Source organism: Erinaceus europaeus, chromosome 2 (genome assembly GCF_950295315.1).
Source record: "Erinaceus europaeus chromosome 2, mEriEur2.1, whole genome shotgun sequence".
NCBI lineage: Eukaryota > Metazoa > Chordata > Mammalia > Eulipotyphla > Erinaceidae > Erinaceus > Erinaceus europaeus.
In genome coordinates, this window is record NC_080163.1 from 188706909 (window position 1) to 188728703 (window position 21795).

Here is a 21795-nt window from a genome sequence, read left to right on the forward strand (position 1 = left end):
CATTGTTGGGGCTCAGGGCAGAGATGGAGAGCCCCGCCCAGGCCGGGGAGTAGTGGCTGCAAGCGGGCTATGGCCAGAGAGGGGATGTTTATCCCCCCCCTCCCCACGCCTCCCTCTCAGTGACGTCATTCTCTGGCAGCCAATGGCTGGGGTCTCCCCCTCTTCCCCTCCCTGGTCCTTTTTTCTCCCCAGCCTGGGGCAGGGGCATTGCAGAGGGCCAGGAGCTCCGAGCGGTAAGCCAACAGCTGGCCGTTCTTCCCCTGGCCTGGCTGTGGAGACTTGGGAAGGGAACCCTAGTCCTGGGAGGTGCTGGGAGGGTCCCCAGGGTGCAGGAGGCAGCGTGGTGGAAAGAGGTAAAGGCATGGACTTCAGAGTCAGATCCTGGATTTGAATCCAGCGTTCCACTCATTCCAGCCCTGTGGACTTGGCTGAACTATTTAGTACTTGTTCCCTTTCGTATCTCTGCTTTCCCATCTTGACAATAGGCATCCGACGGCCACCTCACGGGACTGCCCGTGGTGTAATGGATGCAGACTCTCACCCTGCTGGTGGGTTTTACCCCTGGCCTGGGCTCCCTGTTTAGTAGAGGAGAAAGAAGAGACCTCTAAAAAGCAAAGGCTGAATACACCCCACCTACAGGGAGAAATCTTCACAATTGGTGAAGCAGGGCTGCAGGTGTCTCTCTGTCTCTCTCCCTCTCTATCTCTCCCTCTCCTCTCAATTTCTCTCTGTCTCTATCCAATAATAAATAAATGAATAAATTTAAATTAAAAGACTGGGTACGTAGTACCCCTCGCCTCCCAAGCCTAGTTTACATGACCTGAGCTCTGACTGTGTTTGTGGGATAGTTTGTCTACCTCATCACCCCTCACCCCCAGCTTCACTGGCTGGCTCCATTGTACAGATGGAAAAATAGAGGCCCAGAGAGGTAAAATGCTTTGCCCAGGTTTTGTACTGGAACAAAGTCCAACTGAGGCAGCCTAAGGTCTCAGGTCCTACTACACCCCCCCCCCCCCCCCCGTATAACTAGATGAAATCAGATAATTCAGGGGCTAGGATAAGCCTGGGCAACTTCTCTCAGCCATTGCTGGAGGGGGGGAGGAGGCACCAGATTGCTGGTGTCTGGGGAAACTGAAGCTCAAGGTGGGGAGAATTTCCAGATTAGACGGTTGCCGTGGGGATGTAGAGGGGGGAGTCTCTGGAGTTCCCTCAACACCCCAGGCTAGCCTAAAGAATTTGAGGTCAGAAGAACAATGCCTCACCCCAACCCCAGTCACAGGAGGGCGTGTGTGATATCTTTTTTCTTCTTTAAGGTTTATTTATTTCTTTATCTGATGACAGGTAGACAGATGGGCCATCAGGCCAGACCACTGCTCCGGCATATGTGGTGCCAGGGATAAAACCCAGAGCCTCGCATGTGCAGATCTTGTTCTTTCCCACTGGCTGACTTGGTCCCCAGGGGTGACATCTGAAATGGGCCCCTGTAGCTCCCACTGGTAGGTGTTATGGCCCTAGTGAGCCCAGGCAGGGATGGGGCTTTGCACATAGTAGTTGCCCACAAAACCACAGCATCTCTGAACATCCTAGGAGCTCAGGAATTCAGCACCAGGATGGGACCACAGTAACCACACAAGAAAATAGGCTTTTGGCATCTAGAGGGTTTTGTTGAGCCATGATGTACAGGATGGTGGGGGGGACCCCATTAGGTCTTTCCTTCTGTTGGTGGGGGTGGTGGGGGGCAGAACTAGGAACAGAGTGTGACTGGGGCATGGTGGGGTGGGCTTCCTTCCGAAGCTGCCCCCCCACCCCACCCAAGGAGCTGGGTACGTGGCTCAGGAAGGGCACAGTTAGGCTAAATATAACTTGGGCCGGGCACTGTCCCTGGCAGGCAGGAGGAAGGAGGGCACTCTCTTGCCCACCCCGCACCCCTCCCCAGCTTCCTGTGCCAGCCTCTGGGTGTGACCCTCTTCGTCTGGACCAGACCAGGAGCTTTCGATCTAGGGGACCCTCACCTCTGTCCTCAGCACCTCCCACATACCCCAGCTCAGAGTGCTGTGCTGTGTCTGCAATGTAGAAACAGCTTTGCAGGCACCTGTTCATGCCTGCCCCAGACGGGCTGCCTCTTCACAGTTACTTACCTGCCAGCAGGAAACTGTGCAGACCTGGGGCTGCTACAGGGACCCTCGGGCCCACGGGGGATGGGGTGGGGTCATCAACAGGCTTCCTATGGAAGTGGCCCCTCTCCTCTGTCAGCTCCAGTTGGGACAGCAGAACAGCTGGTGCTTCCTCCAGTGTTCAGGGCTTGGAGCCACCAGTGCCGGCTAAGGTGCAGTGCTAAGGGGGGAGCCAAGGGTGCCATCTCCTACTGTGTGGGCCCCGGGCAAATCACTTCCCATTTATTTATTTAATAGAAGAGAGAGAGGGAAACAATGAACCAGAGCACAACTCACCTCTAGCATGAGGTAGTGCTGGGGACTGAACCTGTGGCTTCTGGGACCTCAAGCCTGTTGTACATGGGTGCTCTCAGGGGCTGAACTCTCTCCATGGCCCCTTTTCTTTTATTTTTTTATTAATTTTTTATTTTTGAGAGAGCTGCAGACACACACACACACACACACACACACACAGAAACACCAGAGCACTGCTCAGCTCTGGCTTATGGTGGTGCGGGGGATTGAACCTGGGACTTAGGAGCCTCAGGCATGAGAATATGTTTGCATAACCATTATGCTGTTACCCCCGCCCTTCATGGCCCCTTTTCTTTCTTTTTTAAAAAATATTTATTTACTCCCTTTTGGTTGCCCTTGTTGTTTTATTATTGTTATTAATGTCATCATTGTTGGATAGAACAGAGAGAAATGGAGAGAAGAGGGGAAGACAGAGAGGGGGAGAGAAAGACACCTGCAGACCTGCTTTACCACCTGTGAAGCGACTCCCTTGCATGTGGGGAGCCGGGGGCTCGAACTGGAATCCTTATGTGGTCCTTGTGCTTTGTGCCACGTGCACTTAACCCGCTGTGCTACTGCCCGACTCCCCCTTTCCTTTTTCAATATCTATTTATTAAGGAGGGAGAACCGGAGCAGCACTCTGGCATATGCGATGCTGGGGATTAAACTCAGGACCTCATTCACACAAGGCCTGAGCTCTCCCGGCTATACCATTTCCCTGATAGACACCTGGGTTTCCATTCCCCCCCCCCCCAGGCTGTTACCACATTGGGGGGCAGGGGGCTTCAAGGCATCTGAGAGCTAGCACATGGTTATTCTAGGAATGTGAGGATGCGGGAGCTGCTTAGATAGGTCTGCCCCCCCATCAGAGGAGGGCACAGAGACCAGCACCCCGTGGAGGCCCAGAGGAGCCTTATGCACTGAGGGGGGCTGTCTTGTTCAGTGAGAGCAGCTGTAGAGTTGAGGGGGGTCCCTGTGGCCTCTGTCCCGGTTAATGGTGGGCATTGAAGGGCCATTGTGCCTCTGAGGGTGGTGGGTGGGCAGGGGTGGAATGTGACTGGACTCATTGTTTGCGGGAATGTGCTGCATGAGGCCTGACCTTTCTTGGGGAGTGTGGGTTGGCATGCCAGGTGGGGGCCGGGAGGACAAGGCCAGAGTTGGGGGGGCATATCTAACCCTCCCCTCCTCCTCTCCACCCCAAGATGGAAAACCATACCCAATACCCATCAGTATTTCCCCAGAAGGGCCTGTAGGCTCTGTATTGCAAGGGAATCCCAGCTTTGTCCTACTCTGGCTGCTTTGTGTGACCTTGAACAGGGATTGGGGTTTTCCATGTTGAGGTGTGAAGTGAAGGGCTTAGCCCAGGGGCTGGCAGGCAAAGAGAAGACGCTCAAAACCAAGGAGTTTGTGTTACTCTAGAAGGGGCTGGAGCTTTTGACCACGTTCAAGGCCAAGGTTCAAGTTTAAGTTCACAGCCATCTGTGAAGGGCAGGCAAAACCAACCAGCAGGAGACATTGCACTGCTTTGCCATATGTGCCATCCAGGTTTGAGTTTAGTCCCCACCACATTGAAGGAAACTTTGGTGCTAAGGTCTCTTTCATTCTCTTTGCCTCTCTGCCTCTGAGACAAACAAACAAGCAAACACAGTCATCTGTGACCTGGGAAATGACAACCCTTTTCCCAGCCTTAAGTGTCTTCTCTGTAAGGGACTCAGCCATAGTACTGACTCCACTAAGGTGTGCTGAGATGCAGAAGCAACGGCCCTTGTGGGACACCTGACTCAGGAAGTTTATTTATTTATTTTTTAAATGTATTCATTTGTTACCTGATAGAGCAGAGAGAAATAGAGAGGGAAGGGGAGATAGAGGAGAGAGAGACAGAGACACCTGCAGTGCTGCTTCACTACTCATGAAGTTCTACCCTGCAGGTGGGGACGGGGGCTTGAACCTGGATCCTTGCACATGGTAATGTGTGTACTCAACTATGTGCACCACGGCCTGGCCCCTGACCTAGGAAACTGGTTGTGTGTGTGTGTGTGTGTGTGTGTGTGTGTGTGTGTGTTTACAATTTATTTATTCATTAGAAAGGACAGAGAAAAAGAACCAGATGTCACTCTGGTACATATGCTCCCGGGGATTGAACTTGGAACCTCATGGTTGAGAAACCAGTGCTTTACCTGCTGTGCCACCTCCTGGACCACTTATTTGTTTTCTGATTGTTTTGTTATGTTTTACAAGATCACTGTGCAGCTCTGCTTTATGGTGGTGCTGAGGATTAAACCTGGAACCTCAGAATTTTAGGAATGAAAGTCTGTTGTACCAACTGCTGTGCACCCCCTCAACCCCCACAGAAAGTTCTTAGTAATAGCAGATGGTAATGAAGTATGTACCTCATGCCAGGCACTTGGCATCTGATAAATCAGTTGGTCCTCCCAACAGCCCTGCTAGTTAGGGGCTGTCTTCACCTCCATTATCCCTTTTTAGAGATGAGGAACCTGAGACACAGTGAGGTGAGGTGGTTGGCCCTTAGGGATGGGTATAAGGTGAACCTGAGCCCCCTCAGTCTGCTGGGTGGTGGGACAAGGGCTGCACTGTCTGCCAGGCCTGGGACTCAGTTCCAGCTTCCTGTCTATAGTCCCCTTGGATAAAAGCCTTCTAAGCCTCAGTTTCCCTGCTTGCCCTAGAAGAGGAGATGAGGACAGGGCCCTCAGGAAGCAAAAAACAGGGATGTTAGCTCATAATGATTGCTCACATTCTTATTTTTAGAACTCCGGACCCAGGAGGCTCAAGGAGTTGAAGGTGACTCTGAGGTGAGTGCCAGCTATGACCCCCCACTGCCTGGCCCTTCCTGGCTGGGACCTGGACCCTCACACTCCATCTCTTCCTGGCAGCCAGCAAGAACCCAGAGGAAGGGTGCAAGTCCCAGTGACGGCTGTGCTGCACCCCAGGCTGAGCTCCTGTTAGGAGGAGGCCCCTGTGCCCAGGCAGCGGTGAGAAGACAGTGGGAGTGTGTGTGTTTGAGGGGGGAGGTGTCTTTCCCCTTCTAATGCCTCTCCCTGGATGCCTGGCCTTCTGGCCTTAAGCCCCCACCCTCCCACCGTGTTTTCCCCTTAGGCTCAGCGGCAGCTGCTCCATGAGGAACTGAAGTTGGTCCTGCAGCAGAAGGGAGAGAGGAGGCAGGCATCAGGGGCCCGGCTGACTCCCAGAAGCACCATGGAGGCCCGGAGCCGTAGTGCTGAGGTGGGGCACCCAGGAACATGGGGGTGGCACAGGCTTGGGCAGTGAGGAAACACTTCCCAGCTTCTCGGGGCTTCTCAGTCTCCCCATCTGTGAAATGGAAATACCAGCGGGGTCTGTTTTATGGTGGGGAGTTAAATTGAACATTTTGGGGGCTGGGCAGTGGCACACTGATTGAATACAGACATTATAATGCATAATAACTGGGTTCAAGCCCCGATCCTCACTTACACAGGGGAAGTTTCATGAGTGGTGAAGTAGTGCTGCAGTTCCATCTATCTGTCTGTCTGTCTATCTTTTTGTCACTAGGATTTAAAAAAAAATTATATTTATTTATTTTCTCTTTTTAAAAATATTTGTGTATTTTCCCTTTTGTTGCCCTTGTTGTTTAACATTGCTGTAGTTATTGATGTCATTGTTGTTGGATAGGACAGAGAGAAATGGAGAGAGGAGGGGAAGACAGAGAGGGGGAGAGAAAGACACCTGCAGAACTGCTTCAACACTTCACTACCTCCTAGTCTGTTGATTTTTGTAGGATGAGTTATTATTATTTTTATTGGATAGGACAGACAAATTGAGAGGGGAGGGAATAAATAGAGGGGAAAAAAGATAGATACCTGTAGACCTGCTTCATCACTTGTCAAGCAGACCCCCTGCAGGTGGGGAGCTGGGGCTTGAACCCAGGTCCTTGCACTTGGTAACGTGCTCTTAACCAGGTGCACCACTGCCTGGCCCCCTATTATTATTAATATTTTTTGCCACTGGGGTTATTACTGGGACTCAGTGTCTGCACAGCTATACCACTACTTGAAGTCATTTTTTAATAGAGTGAGACAAAGATTGATGGAGAGAGAAAGAGAGACAGAAGGGGAAACACCTGTAGCACTGTTCTGTCACTCTGTGGAGCATTCCCCCTGCAGGTGGGGGCCATGGGCTTGAACCTGTGTCTTTGTGCATGATAACCCTTGTGTTCAACCAAGTATGCCAGCACTTAGCTCCCTTAAAAATGTTTACCTGGCACAGACTAGGAGTTAAAGCAGCGAATCCATTGGAATGTAATGGAATCATGTCAATAATGAGCTTCTTCTTCTTCTAGCGTTTGCCCTTCTTCCGTAGCCAGTCAACAGCATCAGGTTGAGCCTGATGTAAAGTTTCGAGACCTCCTTTGAATCTGGAGAGATGGCAGTCGTTGACTATGTGGTTCATAGTCTGTCTGTAGCCGCAGGGGCAGTTCGGGAATTAACAGAGCTCCTGGAAGCCAGGGTGGTGGTGGTAGGGGGTGTGTGTTTAACAACACAGACTTTACTGAGCAGGCAGAGCACAGGACTAGCATATGTGATGCCCCAGGCTCACTCCCTGGCACCACTTATGCCAGCACAGAACAATACTCTAGGTCTGTCACTTACAAGTAAATCCTAAGGGGTCTGGGAGATAACTCACCCAGAAGGGCAGACACTTTACCTCAGGGTCGAACCCCAGTCTTGTGTGAGAACCCCATAGCATGAGGGGAAGCCTAACAGATGGTGGAACCAAGGTACTGTGGCGTATCTCACTCTCTTCCTTTCTCTCCTTTTCTGTCTCTAGCTGAAATAAAACAAGTAAAAAAATGCCTGAGAGTGGTGAAATTGTGCATGTTTGAGGCTTCACCACTACCTCCCCCTTCCCCCCAGATAAGTTGAGAGAGAAAGGATACAATCTTTGGAGTCAGGAGGTCAAATTCCAGCCTTACCAATTCAGCTGTGCAATAGACAAATGACTTTTTTTTTTTTTAACCAGAGCACTGCTCAGCTCTGGCTTATGGTGGTGCAGGGGATTGAACCTGGGACTTGGGAGCCTCAGGCATGAGAGTCTCTTTGCATAACCATTATGCTATTTACCCCTGCCCGATTTAGCTGGATTTTGATTTGATTTGTTTTTTAAAAAATATTTATTGGGAGCTGGGCGGTAGTGCAGAGGGTTAACCGCACGTGACGCAAAGCGCAAGGACCAGCATAAGGATCCTGGTTTGAGCCCCAGCTCCCCACCTGCAGGGGAGTCGCTTCACAGATGGTGAAGCAGGTCTATAGGTGTCTCTCTTTCCCCCCTCTCTGCCTTCCCCTCCTCTCTCCATTTCTCTCTGTCCTGTCCAACAATGATGACATCAGCAACAACAATAATAATAACTACAACAACAATGAAAAACAAGGGCAACAAAAGGGAAAATAAGTAAATAAATATAAATTAAAAAAAATTTATTTAGGGGGCCAGGCAGTGGTACACTCTGTTAAATGCACATATCACCATGTGCTAGGATCTGGGTTCAAGCCCGTACTCCCCACCAGGGAGGATGCTTCATGAGCAGTGAAGCAGAACTGCAGGTGTCTAGCTTTCTCTCTCTCCCCTTTCCCTCTCAAATTCTCTTTGTCCTGTCAAATAAAAATAAAGTTGAAAGAAATTGGGTGGGAGTTGGGCAGTGGCTCAGCGGGTTAAGCGCATGTGGCACAAAGTGCAAAGACCAGCATAAGGATCCCTGTTCGAGCCCCCAGCTCCCCACCAGCAGGGGAGTCGCTTCACAAGCGGTGAAGCAGGTCTGCAGGTGTCTATCTTTCTCTCCCCCTCTCTGTCTTCCTCTCCTCTCTCCATTTCTCTCTGTCCTATCCAACAACGATATCAATAACCACAACAATGTTAAACAATAAGGGCAACAAAATGGAAAATAAATAAATATAAAAAAATTAAAAAAAGAAAAAGAAAGAAATTGGGTCCTTGCATATGGTCAAGTGTTTCCTCCATTGGATAAGCTCTTAGTCCTCTTCTGTGGACCTTAGTGCCCTTCTCCATGACCGCCCATGACTCTGGCGGTGGTGACACTGTCCCTTGCTGCTCTTCACATTCTCCTTATCCCCTTGTCCCTTTCCAGCATGTTCTGTCCTGTGGAGCACTGCTGTAGGGAGTCTGACCCAGACCTGCTTCCCCTTCTGCAAGCCCCGTGCTACTCTCCAGTCCGTGTCAGCCTCAGTCCTAGTCCGTTATGGAACTAAGGTCCCCTCTTGTGGGAAGCTCTGCTAGGAAGCCCGCAGCGTGCCACTGAGCCAGACCCAGGCTGGCACCATCTATAGCACATACCAGGAATACCATGTCTCCTTACCCACACACCCACTTCACCAGATTCCTTCTTCTATGGGTGTTTTGCAGGACTTGTGGGGTCCCAGAGCCCACAATAGGAATAGACTTCCTAGACACCAAGGTCAGCCCCACTCTCCACCCCTCAGTCAACACCACTAAAGGCTCCAGCTCTTTTCATAGACCCCCCTTTTAAAATTTTTTTCATTATATTTATTTATTTTCCCTTTTGTTGTCCTTGTTGGTTTTTATTATTCTTGTAGTTATTATTGTTGTTGTTATTGATGTCATTATTGTTATTAGATAGGACAAAGAGACTTAGAGAGGAGGGGAAGACAGAGAAGGGGAGAGTAAGATAGACGCCTGCAGACCTGCTTCACCGCCTGTGAAATGACTCCCCTGCAGGTGAGGAGCTGGGGGCTCAACTGGGATCCTTACGCTGCCTTGTGCTTCCCACCACATATGCTTGCCCACTGCGCTACCAACTACCTCTTGGACCCCTTTCTTAACCCCACTCGCTGTTAGTGGGTTAAAAAAAATTCCCAATTCAACCCCAGCTCAACCTTACTGGGAGCTTATGTGACACCCCACCCCCACCCCGCAACACACACACACACACACACACACACACACACACACACACACGTACTATAACACACTCCTTTCTGGCATCTTCTTCTTTTTTTTTTTTTAAGGATAGCAACTGAGATATTTATTTATTATTTTTATGTTTTTTTTTTTTTAACCAGAGTATTGCTCATCTTTGGCTTATGGCGGTGCAGGGGGTTGAACCTGGGACTTCAGAGCCTCAGGCATAAGAGTCTTTTACATTACTATTGTGCTATCTACCTCTGCCCTTTTTATTTTTTTAAAATTTTTTTGTTAATAGTTTGCTACAAGATTGTAAGATTACAGTGTGTAGATTTACCACACTCACCACCAAAGTTCTATATCCCCACCCTCTTACCTCCCAAAGATACCTACCATAGAGCAACTGAGATGTTTAAATTTTGTGTTTATTGGGCTGGGAAGATAGTGTAATGGTTATGCAGACAGACTTCACGCCTGAAGATCCAAGGTTCAATCTTCCACACCACCATAAGCCACAACTGAGCAGTGCTCTGGATATATATATATATATAGCCTCCAGGGTTATTGCTGGGGCTCGTTGCCGGTGCCTGCACTACAAATCCACTGCTCCTGGAGCCTATTTTTTCCCTTTTGTTGCCCTTGTTGTTTATTGTTGCTGTTACTATTATTTTGTTAGATAGGACAGAGAGAAATCAAGAGAGGAGGGGAAGACAGAGAAGGGGAGAGGATAGACACCTGCAGACCTGCTTCACCAGTTGTGAAGCGACCCTCCTGCAGGTGGGTATATTTATGTTTTTATTTATTAGAGAAAGAGGGAGGGATAGAAAGATCCCAAACCTCACCCTGAGACATGTGTTGCCAGGGATCAAACTTGGGATCTCATGCTGAGAAGTCAGTGTTTTATCCACTGCACTACCTCCTAGACCACTCTTACATATTTGTTTGTTTGTTTGTTTGTTTATGAGAGAGGAAGGGAAGGAGAAGCAGAGCATCACTCTGGTATATGGGATGTCAGGGATCAAACTCAGGATCTCGGGAGTCGGGCGGTAGCACAGTGGGCTCAGCACATGTGGCAGCGCAAACTCAGGATCTCATGCTTCCAAGTCCAGTGGGCCACAAGGTTTATTTATTCAGTGACAGAGGAAATGGTTTGATTCCTAGTGTCACATGTGCCAGAGTGGTTCTGTGATTTGCCTCTCTGTGTCTCATGTGAAACTCTCATGTGTATAGAATAAAATGGCCAAGTGGTGGTACATGGTGTGCAGCACACATGTTACTGTGCACAAGGATCCAGGTTTAAGCCCCTGGTCTCTGCCTACAGGGGTGAAGCTTCACAAGTAGTAGAGCAGTACTACAGATGTCTCTTTCTCTTTACCATTATTCCCTTTTTCTCTCAATCTGTCTCTATAAAAAAAAATTCAAGGGGGCAGGCAGTAGCTAAGCAGGTTAAACGCACATGGCGTGAAGCACATGGACCGGTGTAAGGATCCCGGTTCAAGCCCCTGGCTCCCCACCTACAAGGGAGTCGCTTCACAAGTGGTTAAGCAGGTCTACAGGTATCTATCTTTCTCTCTCCTCTCTGTCTACCCCTCCTCTCTCAATTTCTCTTTGTCCTACCCAACAATAATCGCAATAACAACAACAAGGGCAACAAAAATGGGAAAAAATGGCCTCTAGGAGCAGTGGATTCATGGTGCAGGCACCAAGCCCAGCAATAACCCAGGAGGCAGGAGGCAAAAGAAAAAAAAATTCAGAAGGAAAATATAATGACCACAAGAAGCAGTGGGTTAATTGTGCAGGCACTGAGCCCTAGCCATAATTTGGTTACAACAACAACAAAATAAATGAAGTGTTTATTTTCAAGAGAAACAAACCAGAGCACTGTCCAACTCTGGAGTAAGGTGGTGCCAAGTATATTGCACCTGGGACTCTGGGGCCTCTCAGGCATGCAATTCTGGTGTGCCCTGTCTTCCCATTTTTTTTTTTTTAGATTTATATATTGGGCTGGGAAAACAGCGTTAATGGTTATGTAAAAAGCCTTCCATACCCAAAGCAGCAAAGTCTCCAAGTTCAATCTCCAGCACCAGCCTAAGCCAGAGCTGAGCAGCATGTTGTAAAATTATTATTATTGTTGTTATTGTTATTGTTAGATGGGGCAGAGAAAGCAGAGACAGAGAAAAAGCATAGCACTAAAGCTTTCTTCAGTGTTTTCAGGGCCAGGCTTGAACCTGGGTCTTGAACACAACAAAGCGGCACACTGCCAAAGTGAGCTATTTCACTGGCTAGTATTTATTAGGAGAGGGGGAGGGGGATAGCATAATGGTTATGCAAACAGAGTCGCATCCCTGAAAGTTCGGTGCCCTGCATCATTTAAGCCAGGGCAGAGCAGTGCTCTGATTTAAAAACAAAACAAAAAAAAAACATTATTTATTATTAGGAGAAAGAATGAGAGGGAGAGAGGGGGCCAGCACATTGCTCAGTTCTCTCAATAAGGTGATGCTGAAGATTGAACTTGTGTCCTCTAGGGCCTCTAAGCATGCAAGGTTGTGCTCTAATGACCTGAGCTATCTCTGTTATGTTCTCTTTTTTGAAAGGTTTGTTATTTATTTATTGAGAGAGCACCAGAACATCATTCTGGTATATGTGTTCCCAGGAATCAAACTCAAGACCTCATGTCTGAGGGTCCAGCACTTGTATCAATTGAACCACCTCCATGGACTTTCCCTGGCACCTTCAATACCAAGTTTGTTCCTTCTTCTCTGGCCTGTGCTAAGTGGGAGAGTTGACTGTGCTCTACTACTAGCCCCGCCCCTAGAGTTGACCCCGCCCCCACAAGAGAGTCCCGTCCGTCACCCCGCCCCCAGGACAGAGCCCCGCCCCCACGTGTGCCGCCCCGCCCCCACTGTATTACCCCCCCCCCCCCCTCGGTGCAGTGCTGGGGGATCCACGAGGCTGGGGTTCCCCCGAGCCGTTTGGAAGAAGGCGAGATGAGGCCGTGGGTCAGCCCGCGCGACCTGCCGGTGCTGGGCCGAGGACCCTTTGCCCGGAGACCCCGTTTAGAAGCCGCTTTAAACGCGATGGGGGGCTCTGGGCGAGGTCCGGCCTCAGCGTCTCGTGGCGACCCCTCCTCTGCCCCTGCAGGAGCTGAGGCGGGCGGAGCTGGTGGAGATCATCGTGGAGACCGAGGCGCAGACCGGGGTCAGCGGCTTCAACGTAGCGGGCGGCGGGAAGGAGGGAATTTTCATCGGCGAGCTGCGCGAGGACTCGCCAGCTGCCAGGAGCCTCAGCCTGCAAGAAGGTGGGCGGGGCCTCCTCGCTGGGGGCGGGGCCTTACGGGGCGGGGCTCGTCGAGGGCAGGGTCTTCTTGCCTGGAGCCAGGGCGGAATCCGTCAGGCTGGGCAGTAAAGCCAGGAGGCGGGGTCAAGGCCTTGGGGTAGTGGGACTGCCTGGTGACCTTGAAGTTGCTCTGAACTGAGCTCACGTTGGAGGTTCATATTGTAGTAATTGTAGGTCTATAGTTAGCTGGCTTGTGACTTGACTTTTTTCTTTTTATATATTTTACTTTTTAGAGACAGAAATCGAGTAGGAAGGGGGAGATAGAGACACCTGCAGCCCTGCTTCAACACTTATGGAGCTTTCGGGGGGCGGGGGCTCGAACCTGGGTCTTTTGCGCATTGTAATATGTCTGCTTTACCGAGTGTGCCATCACCTGGCCCCAGCTTGTGATCACTCTGTGCCTCAGTTTTCCCATCTCTAAAATGGGAGTGGTTTTAGTGCTTACATCCTGGGGTCATGACGTGGATGAAATGAGTCACTATCTGAAAACACTTAGCAACATAACTTGAGTGGCACAGAGCTTAAAGAATGTTAAGTGCTACTTATGGTTTTTGTTGTCACGGCTGGAGAAAAGAGGTGGGGTTGGCAGTGTGAAAGCTTTTTTTTTGAACACCAGAGCACTGCTCAGCTCTGGCTTATGGTGGTGCAGGGGACTGAACCTAGGACTTCGGAGCATCAGGCATGAGAGTCTTTTTGCATAACCATTATACCATCTACCCCTGCCCGAAGCAGCTTAGTAATCAAGGGATGTTTTAGGAAACCTGGCTGAGGCTGATGTGATGTATTCATGCAACAACTATTTATTAAGTGCCTTTTACTTCCAGATATTATTCTTGAGCTACAGCAGTGAACAAAACAGATAATACTTGTGGGCATTTGTGAAGCTTATAGTCTAGTGGTGAAGATTCATAACTCAGAAAAATAAGTAAAATATATAGTAAACTAGAAAGCAACATATGCTACAAATATCAGGAAGCTGCATTTTTATCTGTGTGTGTGTGTGTGTGCGTGTGTGCGTGTGTGCGTGTGTGTGTGTGTGTGTGTGTGTGTGTGTGTGTGTTTTAAAGTGACGTTAGATTAGAAGAGAAAAAAGCCGAAGGAGATAAAAGGAAACCAGTATTCCAGGCAGAAGGTACTGTCAGAGCAAATGCCCTGAGGTATTATGCCTGGCCTCTTGGAGGAATAATAAGGGCACCTGTGTGGATGGAACAAAGTTAGTAAAGAGGAGACTAAAAAAGGAGGCCATCATGGTAGGAGGAGGAGCAGTTTTTAGAGGACTTGAGTCCATAATGAGAACTTTGACTTTTATTCTATGCTCTCTGGGATTAGAGGAAGAACATGAATGTGTTAAATTGCTGCATTAGCACTGTCCTGGGGGACGGGGTGGAAGCTAGGGGCCCAACAGAGGTGATTATGGTACCACTGTAAGTCACAATTGAGCAGTGCTTTGGGAAAGAGAGAGAAAGAGATAGAGAGATTAAGAGATGTTTTGGGTAACCAAATGGTGTTACTAGAAGTGGTGAGATGGGTTTTTATTCTGGATATATTTTGAAGGCAGTGTGCGTGTGTTTTAGTTTTTTTTTTTTTTTTAAAGATTTTATTTATTTACTAATGAGAAACACAGGAAAGAAAGAAAGAACCAGACACCACTCTGGTACATGTGCTCCTCATGCCTGAGAGTCCAGTGCTTTATCCACGGCACCACTTCCCAGACCACTGTTAGTTTCTATCACAGCACTGGTCAATTCTGGCTTTCATCATGGGGATTGAACCGGGAACCTTTGGTGCCTCAAGTATGAAAGTTGTTTTTTTAAAAATATTTATGTATTTATTCCCTTTTGTTGATGTTTTATTATTGTAGTTGTTCTTTTTTTTTTCTTTGTGCTTTGCGCCACCTGCGCTTAACCCGCTGCGCTACAGCCCGACTCCCTATTTCATTCTTTCTTTGTTTTCTTTTCATTTCTCTATGCTTGGCTGACCATTCTCATTCCACCTTAGGTTGTTGTAGAAAGGCCAGTCATGAACCATACACACCTATTCCCACTTTTAAAAATATTTATTTATTTATTCCCTTTTGTTGCCCTTGTTGCTTTATTGTTGTAGTTATTGTTGGTGTCATCGTTGTTGGACAGGACAGAGAGAAATGGAGAGAGGAGGGGAGGACAGAGAGGATGAGAGAAAGATAGACACCTGCAGACCTGCTTCACTGTGAAGTGACTCCCCTGCAGGTGGGGAGCCGGGGACTCAAACCGGGATCAATACGCTTGTCCTTGCGCACCACCTGCACTTAACCCGCTGTGCTACTGAAAATTTTTTTAAAGAAACCCAGTAGCTGCCATTGCCACTCCTCCTCCAGCTAGTCCTCTAGTGCAGTTTTTCTTTTTCATTTTTTAACTTTTTAATGATCTTATTTATTTATTGGGTAGAGACAGCTAGAAATTGAGAGAGGGAGACAGAAAGGAAGAGAGGGTAGGGGTAGATAGCATAATGGTTATCCAAATAGACTCTCATGCCTGTGGCTCCAAAGTCTGGCAGAGCTGAGCAGTGCTCTTGTAAAAAAAAAAAAAGTAGTTGGGCAGTAGTGCAGTAGGTTAAGCGCATCTGTAAGGATCCCGGTTCGAGCCCCCGGCTCCCCACCTGCAGAGGAGTCACTTCACCGGCAGTGAAGTAGGTCTGCAGGTGTCTATCTTTCTCTCCCCCGTCTGTCTTCCCCTCCTCTCTTGATTTCTCTGTCCTATCCAACAATGATGACATCAGTAACAATTAATAACTACAACAACAATTAAAAAAAAGGAAGAAAGACAGAGAGATACCTGCAGCACTGCTTTACCACTTGTGAAGGTTTCCCCGGTAAGTGGGGACGGGGGCATTATAACATGTGTGTTCAACCAGGTGTGCCACCAACTGGCCCCTGAAAGTAGTTTTTGCATAAATATTATGCTATTTCCCTAGCCCTAGTGCAAGTCTTTAAGACTGAATATGAGTTGTAATGGAAAGTGAGGGGTCACAGTGTATATATGCTGAGAGGGAGAGAGAGATTGACCACAGCACTGAAACTTTCTTCAGTGTGGTGGGTGCCAGGCTCAATCTGGGCTGTGTACATGGCAAAGAAGTGCACTATCTACGTGAGCTATTACACTGGCCTGACCAAGGATTCTTGACCTGAGGAAGGAGCCAGTAGTCCCACAGATGGGAAACACTGGGATTGGAGCTCATTTGACAAAAGACCAGGCATACAATCAGAACCTCTAAATGAGAGGTGTCTGCTGGATACCAAGTTGGAGATGTAGGTAGGTGAGTATATGAGTCTAGGCTGGAGGGGAGAGTGCTGGCTAGAAAGAGACTCTTGGGCGCCAGGTGGTGGCTCACCTGGTTAAGTACACATATGACAGTACTCAAGGACCAGGGTTGTCAAGCCCCTGGTCCCCACCAGCAGATGATTTAAGGTCATAAAAGTAACTTAGTGAGTTAATTCAATGAATGTTACCGCCACTGAGGCAGGAGCTCCCAGGGAATGAGGTTGAGTTAACCTTTCTGATGGGAGAGACAGTGGTATGTCAAGTGATGACAGGAGACACAGTACAGGGGGATGATGCTGGAGGATGGCCCAGCAAGGACGATGGAGTGAGTTAGGAGCAGGACAGTCTGTCTCTAGGTACAGGTGGAGTGGACTCAAATCACCAGAGTAAGGGGGTGAGTGGATGGGGTGGAACCATCTGGAAGTTCTCTTCTGGGTTTGTGGCCATTGTAAATGGAGCCAAGCCTGTACCTGGAATATGAGGGAAGTGGCTTGATAGGGCATGGATTTGCTTCGTGGGGAGGGCGGGGCTAAGACATTGGGGCGGGGCCTCTAAGATGCACCGTGTGGGCGTGACCAGGGGTGTGGCTTCACCAAAGCTGGTTCAGAGACCTTAAGTGGACCTGGGAGGAGCAGGTAAGGTGCTGACGCCCTGCCGCCCTGCCCGCCCACACCTGGCCTGCAGGGGACCAGCTGCTGAGCGCCCGCGTGTTCTTCGACAACTTCAAGTACGAGGACGCACTCCGCCTGCTGCAATGCGCCGAACCCTACAAGGTCTCCTTCTGTCTAAAGCGCACTGTGCCCACCGGGGACCTGGCGCTGCGGCCTGGGACGGTGGCTGGCTACGAGATAAAAGGCCCACGGGCGAAAGTGGCCAAGCTGGTACGCGTGCTCAGCCCGGCCCCGGCCTTGGCCCCGGACTGCCCTGGAGACCCCAGCTCTGCACCATGAGCCTCATTCCCCACCCCACACACATGTGGGCCGGCTGTGCCCTCTCATCTTTGTCACTAACCCACACTAACCCCTCCCTCTGGCCGCTGTTCTCTGCCCCTAAACTTCCTGGGAAGGGGATTCCACCCACCCCAGACCCTCACCTGTCTTGGAGAGACACCTCCACCCACCACCAGCTCATTCATCCCTACTGACTCACTGTGTGGTTCTAAATGGGTGTCTTATACTCTCCCCCGTCCCCCAGCAGTAATGAGGCAGGAAGTGGGGATGGTGTTTGGGGGACCCTATGCTTGATCCAACACATGCCAAGCCTGGTACATTACCAGGGGGGCTCCCCTGTCCATCCTGGGCCTCCTACTGTCCCACTGCCTCCCGCCTCTCTCCTCTCTCCCCAGAATATCCAGAGTCTGTCCCCTGTGAAGAAGAAGAAGATGGTGATGCCCGGGGCCCTGGGGGCCCCTGCAGACTTGGCCCCCGTTGACGTGGAATTCTCCTTTCCCAAGTTCTCCCGTCTGCGTCGGGGCCTCAAAGCCGAGGCTGTCAAGGGTCCTGTCCCAGCTGCCTCGCGCCGGCGCCTTCAGCTACCTCGGCTTCGGGTCCGAGAAGTGGCTGAGGAGGTCCAAATAGCTCGGCTGGCGGCCGCGGCACCTCCCCCCAGGAAAGCCAAAGCAGAGGCTGAAGCAGCAGCTGGAGCCAGCTTCACAGCCCCCCAGGTGGAGCTGGTAGGGCCCCGGCTGCCAAGTGCTGAGGTGGGTCCCCCCCAGGTCTCAGCTCCCAAGGGAAGAGGAGAGGTGGCCCCGGCTGCGGATGCAGCTGGTGGTTTTGCCCTCCACCTGCCAACCTTTGGGCTAGGAGCCCCAGCTGCACCTGCAGTGGAGCCCTCGGCCGCAGGGATCCAGGTGCCCCAAGTGGAGCTGCCCACCTTGCCCTCGTTACCTGCTCTGCCCACACTTCCCTGCCTGGAGACTCTGGAGGGGGGGGCAGCAGTGGTGACAGTGCCCACCTTGGATGTGGCGGTGCCCACTGTGGGTGTAGACCTCGCCTTGCCAGGTGCAGAGGTGGAAGCCCGAGGAGAGGGGCCTGAGGTGGCCCTGAAGATGCCCCGTCTCAGTTTCCCTCGTTTCGGGGCTCGAGCAAAAGAAGTTGCTGAGATCAAGGTGGCAAAGGGCAGCCCCGAGACCAAAGTGAAGGGACCCAGACTCCGAATGCCCACCTTTGGCCTCTCTCTCCTGGAGCCCCGGCCCGCTGCCCCTGAGGCTGAGAGCAAGCTGAAACTGCCCACCATCAAGATGCCCTCCTTCGGCATCTCGGCTCCTGAGGTCAAGGTGCCCAAGGGGCCCGAGGTGAAGCTCCCTAAGGCTCCAGACATCAAACTCCCCAAAGTGCCTGAGGGAGCCCTTCCGGAGGTGCAGTTGCCCAAAATCCCCGAGATGAAGCTCCCAAAGGCGCCAGAGATGGCAGTGCCAGAGGTGCGGCTCCCAGAGCTGCAGCTCCCAAAAGTTCCAGAAATGAAACTTCCCAAGATGCCCGAGATGGCCATGCCCGATGTCCACCTCCCGGAAGTACAGCTCCCGAAAGTGCCAGAAATGAGACTCCCTGAGATGAAGCTCCCAAAGGTTCCTGAGATGGCTGTGCCTGATGTCCACCTCCCGGAGGTGCAGCTCCCAAAAGTTCCAGAAATGAAACTCCCCAGGATGCCCGAGATGGCTGTGCCAGACTTGCACCTCCCAGAAATCCAGCTCCCAAAAGTCTCAGACATGAAGCTTCCGAGGATGCCTGAGATGGCCGTGCCGGATTTGCACTTACTAGAGATGCAGCTGCCCAAAGTTCCGGAGATGAAGCTTCCCAAGATGCCAGAGATGGCCATGCCTGACATGCACCTCCCTGAGGTGCAGCTCCCAAAAGTCCCGGAGATGAAAGTCCCTGACATGAAACTTCCTGAGATGAAGCTCCCGGAGATAAAACTCCCCAAGGTGTCCGAGATGGCTGTGCCCGATGTACACCTCCCTGAGGTGCAGCTGCCAAAGACCTCAGAGATCCGGCTGCCAGAAATGCAGGTGCCCAAGGTCCCAGAAGTTCATCTCCCCAAGGCACCCGAGGTGAAGATGCCCAAGGCCCCAGAGGTGCAGCTAAAAGCTGCCCAGGCAGAGCAGCCAGAGGGGAAGGAGTTCAGCTTCAAGATGCCCAAGATGAGCATTCCCAAGCTGGGGAGGGCAGGCTCCCCTCCTCGGAGCAAGCCAGGCGTTGAGGCAGTTGCTGAGGTCGTGGGGAAGCTGGGGGCTCTCCCCTGTCTGCAGCCAGAGGTGGGCATGGAGGTGCGTGGGGGCAGCCCTTCCCTCACATTGCCCTCTGTGGAATTAGACCTGCCGGGGGCCCTCAGCCTGGATGGGCAGGCCCAAGCAGGCAAGATAGAGCGGGCAGAAGGCACCGGGGTGGTGGCCACTGGCATTAGTGAAGCAGCCTTCCGGCTGCCCTCGGTGGAGATCGTCACGCCACAGCTGCCAGAGATTGAGACTAAGGAAGGGCGGCTCGAAGTGACAGAGATGAAGGTCAAGCCCTCATCCAAGTTCTCCCTGCACAAGTTGGGACTTTCAGGGCCAAAGGTGGCTAAGGCAGAGGCCGAGGGGGTGGCCAGACGAGCATCCAAGCTGAAGGTGTCCAAGTTCAGCATCTCGCTCCCCAAGGCTCGGGCCGGGGTGGAGGCTGAGGCCAAGGGGGCTGGGGAAACAGGCCTGTTGCCCGCCCTTGATCTGTCCATCCCACACCTCAGCCTGGAGGCCCCACTGCCCACAGGCAAGGTGGAGGTGGCAGGACCCAATGGCAAACTCAGGGGGCCCCGGTTTGCCCTGCCCAAGTTCGGGGTCAGAGGCCGAGACACGGCAGCGGGGGATCTGGTGCCTGGGATGGCTGAGCTGGAGGGCAAGGGCTGGGGTTGGGATGGGAAGGTGAGGATGCCCAAGCTAAAGATGCCTTCCTTCGGGCTGGCTCGGGGGAAGGAAGGGGAGATCCAGAATGGGCGGGTTAGCCCTGGGGAGAAGCGAGAGTCCACAGCCGGGCAGCTCAAGATCCCCGAGGTAGAGCTGGTCACACTGGGGACCCAAGGGGCAGGGGGACTTGAGGGGACAGGGGCTGGTGGGGACATCCAACTCTCAGGCCTGCAGGTGTCCATGGGCAAGCCAGCAGGCACTGAGGGCCAGGATGGAGGGCTGAGGGCGGCCCCCTTGGGCATCTCGTTGCCCCAGGTGGAGCTGACCGGCTTTGGGGAGGTGCGCCTGAGTACCTCCCAGAGCCAGCAAGCCGAGGCGGTAGCCCCTGCAGGTGAGGGCAAAATGGGCTGGGTCCAGATGCCTCAGGTGAGCTTGGCTCTGCCTGGAGCCTCCGGGGTGGGTGGTGAGCTATTGGTGGCTGAGGGTGTCTTCAAGATGCCCACAGTGACTGTGCCCCAGCTTGAGCTGGATGTAGGGCTGAACCGGGAGGTGCAGGGTGGGGAGGTCGCAGCCACTGGAGAGGGTGGCCCGAGGCCGAAGACACCTACCCTAGAGGCCAGAGGAGACGGGGTCGGGGCCCAGCTTCCAGGGGCCGAGCGCTCTTTCCACCTCTCACTGCCCGATGTGGAGCTCTCGCCCCCTGCCGTGGGCAGCCACGCTGAGTACCAGGTCACAGACAGCGAGGGGGACACGGGGCACAAGCTCAGGGTGCGGCTGCCCCGGTTCGGCCTGGTGCGGGCCCGGGAGGGGGCAGAGGAGGGTGAGAAGGCCAAGAGCCCCAAACTCAGGCTGCCTCGCGTGGGCTTTAGTCAGAGCGAAGCAGCCCCCAGGGACAGCTCCCCCAGCCCCGAGGAGGATGAGGAGGGCAGTGGGGACGGGGCCCCTGGACGCCGAGGCCGTGTCCGAGTTCGCTTGCCCCGAGTGGGCCTGGCCTCCCCTTCCAAGGCCTCTCGGGGGCAGGAGGGTGAGGCAACCCCCAAGTCCCCCAGTGGGGAGAAGTCACCCAAGTTCCGTTTCCCTCGGGTATCCCTGAGCCCCAAGGCCCGCAGCAGGAGTGGGGACAAGGAAGAGGGGGGCTTCCGGGTCCGGCTGCCCAGCGTGGGGTTTTCGGAGTCAGCTGCTCCAGGCCCCACCAGGATGGATGGGGCTCAGGCTGCCATGTCCTGAGGTCACCAGGGGCCACGGGGGGGTGGGGGGTGGTGGTGGTGGTAGTGGTGGGTCCCTTCCTGCTTCCCCCTCCCTGCCTCCCCTCTGTTTTGTGTGTGAGATAACTAGCACTAACCCTTAAGGGGGCCGGGAGGGCAGTGCCGCAAAGGCAGGGAGGCCCATATCTCTCTCAAAGCCATGAGAATAAAATAATCCAGAAGTTGCGTTGTATCTGCTCTCATGTGTTCGCATGCGTGAGCATGCCCCCGCGCATGGGTGAGGGCCAGAAGGGGACAGAGGAAGGGGCCCGGCAAAAGAAGTCAGGGATTATCTTGCCATGAGGGGAGCCACCCAGGGTCTGAGGTGACTCAGAGGTTTTGGGGTAGACTTGGTGAGGTTTTTGGGGTGGGAGGTGTATGGCACCCCTAACTCTTCAGAATTCTAGCACCCTCTAAGCCCAGCTGTGGGACCCTTCTGCCAGGATGTTCCCCTGCCCCAGGGGACACAGTCCTGTCAGGACAAGTCCCAGTCCCAAGACAGCAGAGCCAAGCCATCACTACCCACCTGCCCTCTGCTGGCCACCTCCCCAGCCACTAGAAGCACCTCCACCACCGCAGGGCTGTCCCTCTCCCGTCCAACTGGTCGGACTGCCCCATCCACCCCAGCCCCACCCAGGAAGGCCTCACCTTGTCCTTCCCTC

At 52.3% G+C, this 21795-nt stretch overlaps 1 protein-coding gene across 4 annotated transcripts; it reads left to right on the forward strand.

Moving 5' to 3' along the window:
* The first annotated feature begins 5217 nt into the window (after positions 1–5217).
* On the forward strand, positions 5218–21319 carry PRX (periaxin). 4 transcript variants are annotated; one of them, XM_060185952.1, is made up of 7 exons: positions 5218–5257; positions 5343–5437; positions 5562–5687; positions 12519–12675; positions 16697–16893; positions 17358–18524; positions 18618–21319. In XM_060185952.1, exons 3-7 carry the CDS (start codon positions 5661–5663, stop codon positions 21114–21116), a joined length of 4047 nt encoding a protein of 1348 aa, XP_060041935.1. In that variant the 5' UTR covers positions 5218–5257; positions 5343–5437; positions 5562–5660; the 3' UTR covers positions 21117–21319. The 4 variants fall into 4 exon arrangements, with proteins under 4 accessions (XP_060041935.1, XP_007536775.2, XP_060041936.1 ...); XM_007536713.2 differs by having other exon boundaries at positions 17358–21319; XM_060185953.1 differs by having other exon boundaries at positions 5219–5257; positions 5339–5437; positions 17358–21319.
* The last annotated feature ends 476 nt before the right edge of the window (positions 21320–21795 follow it).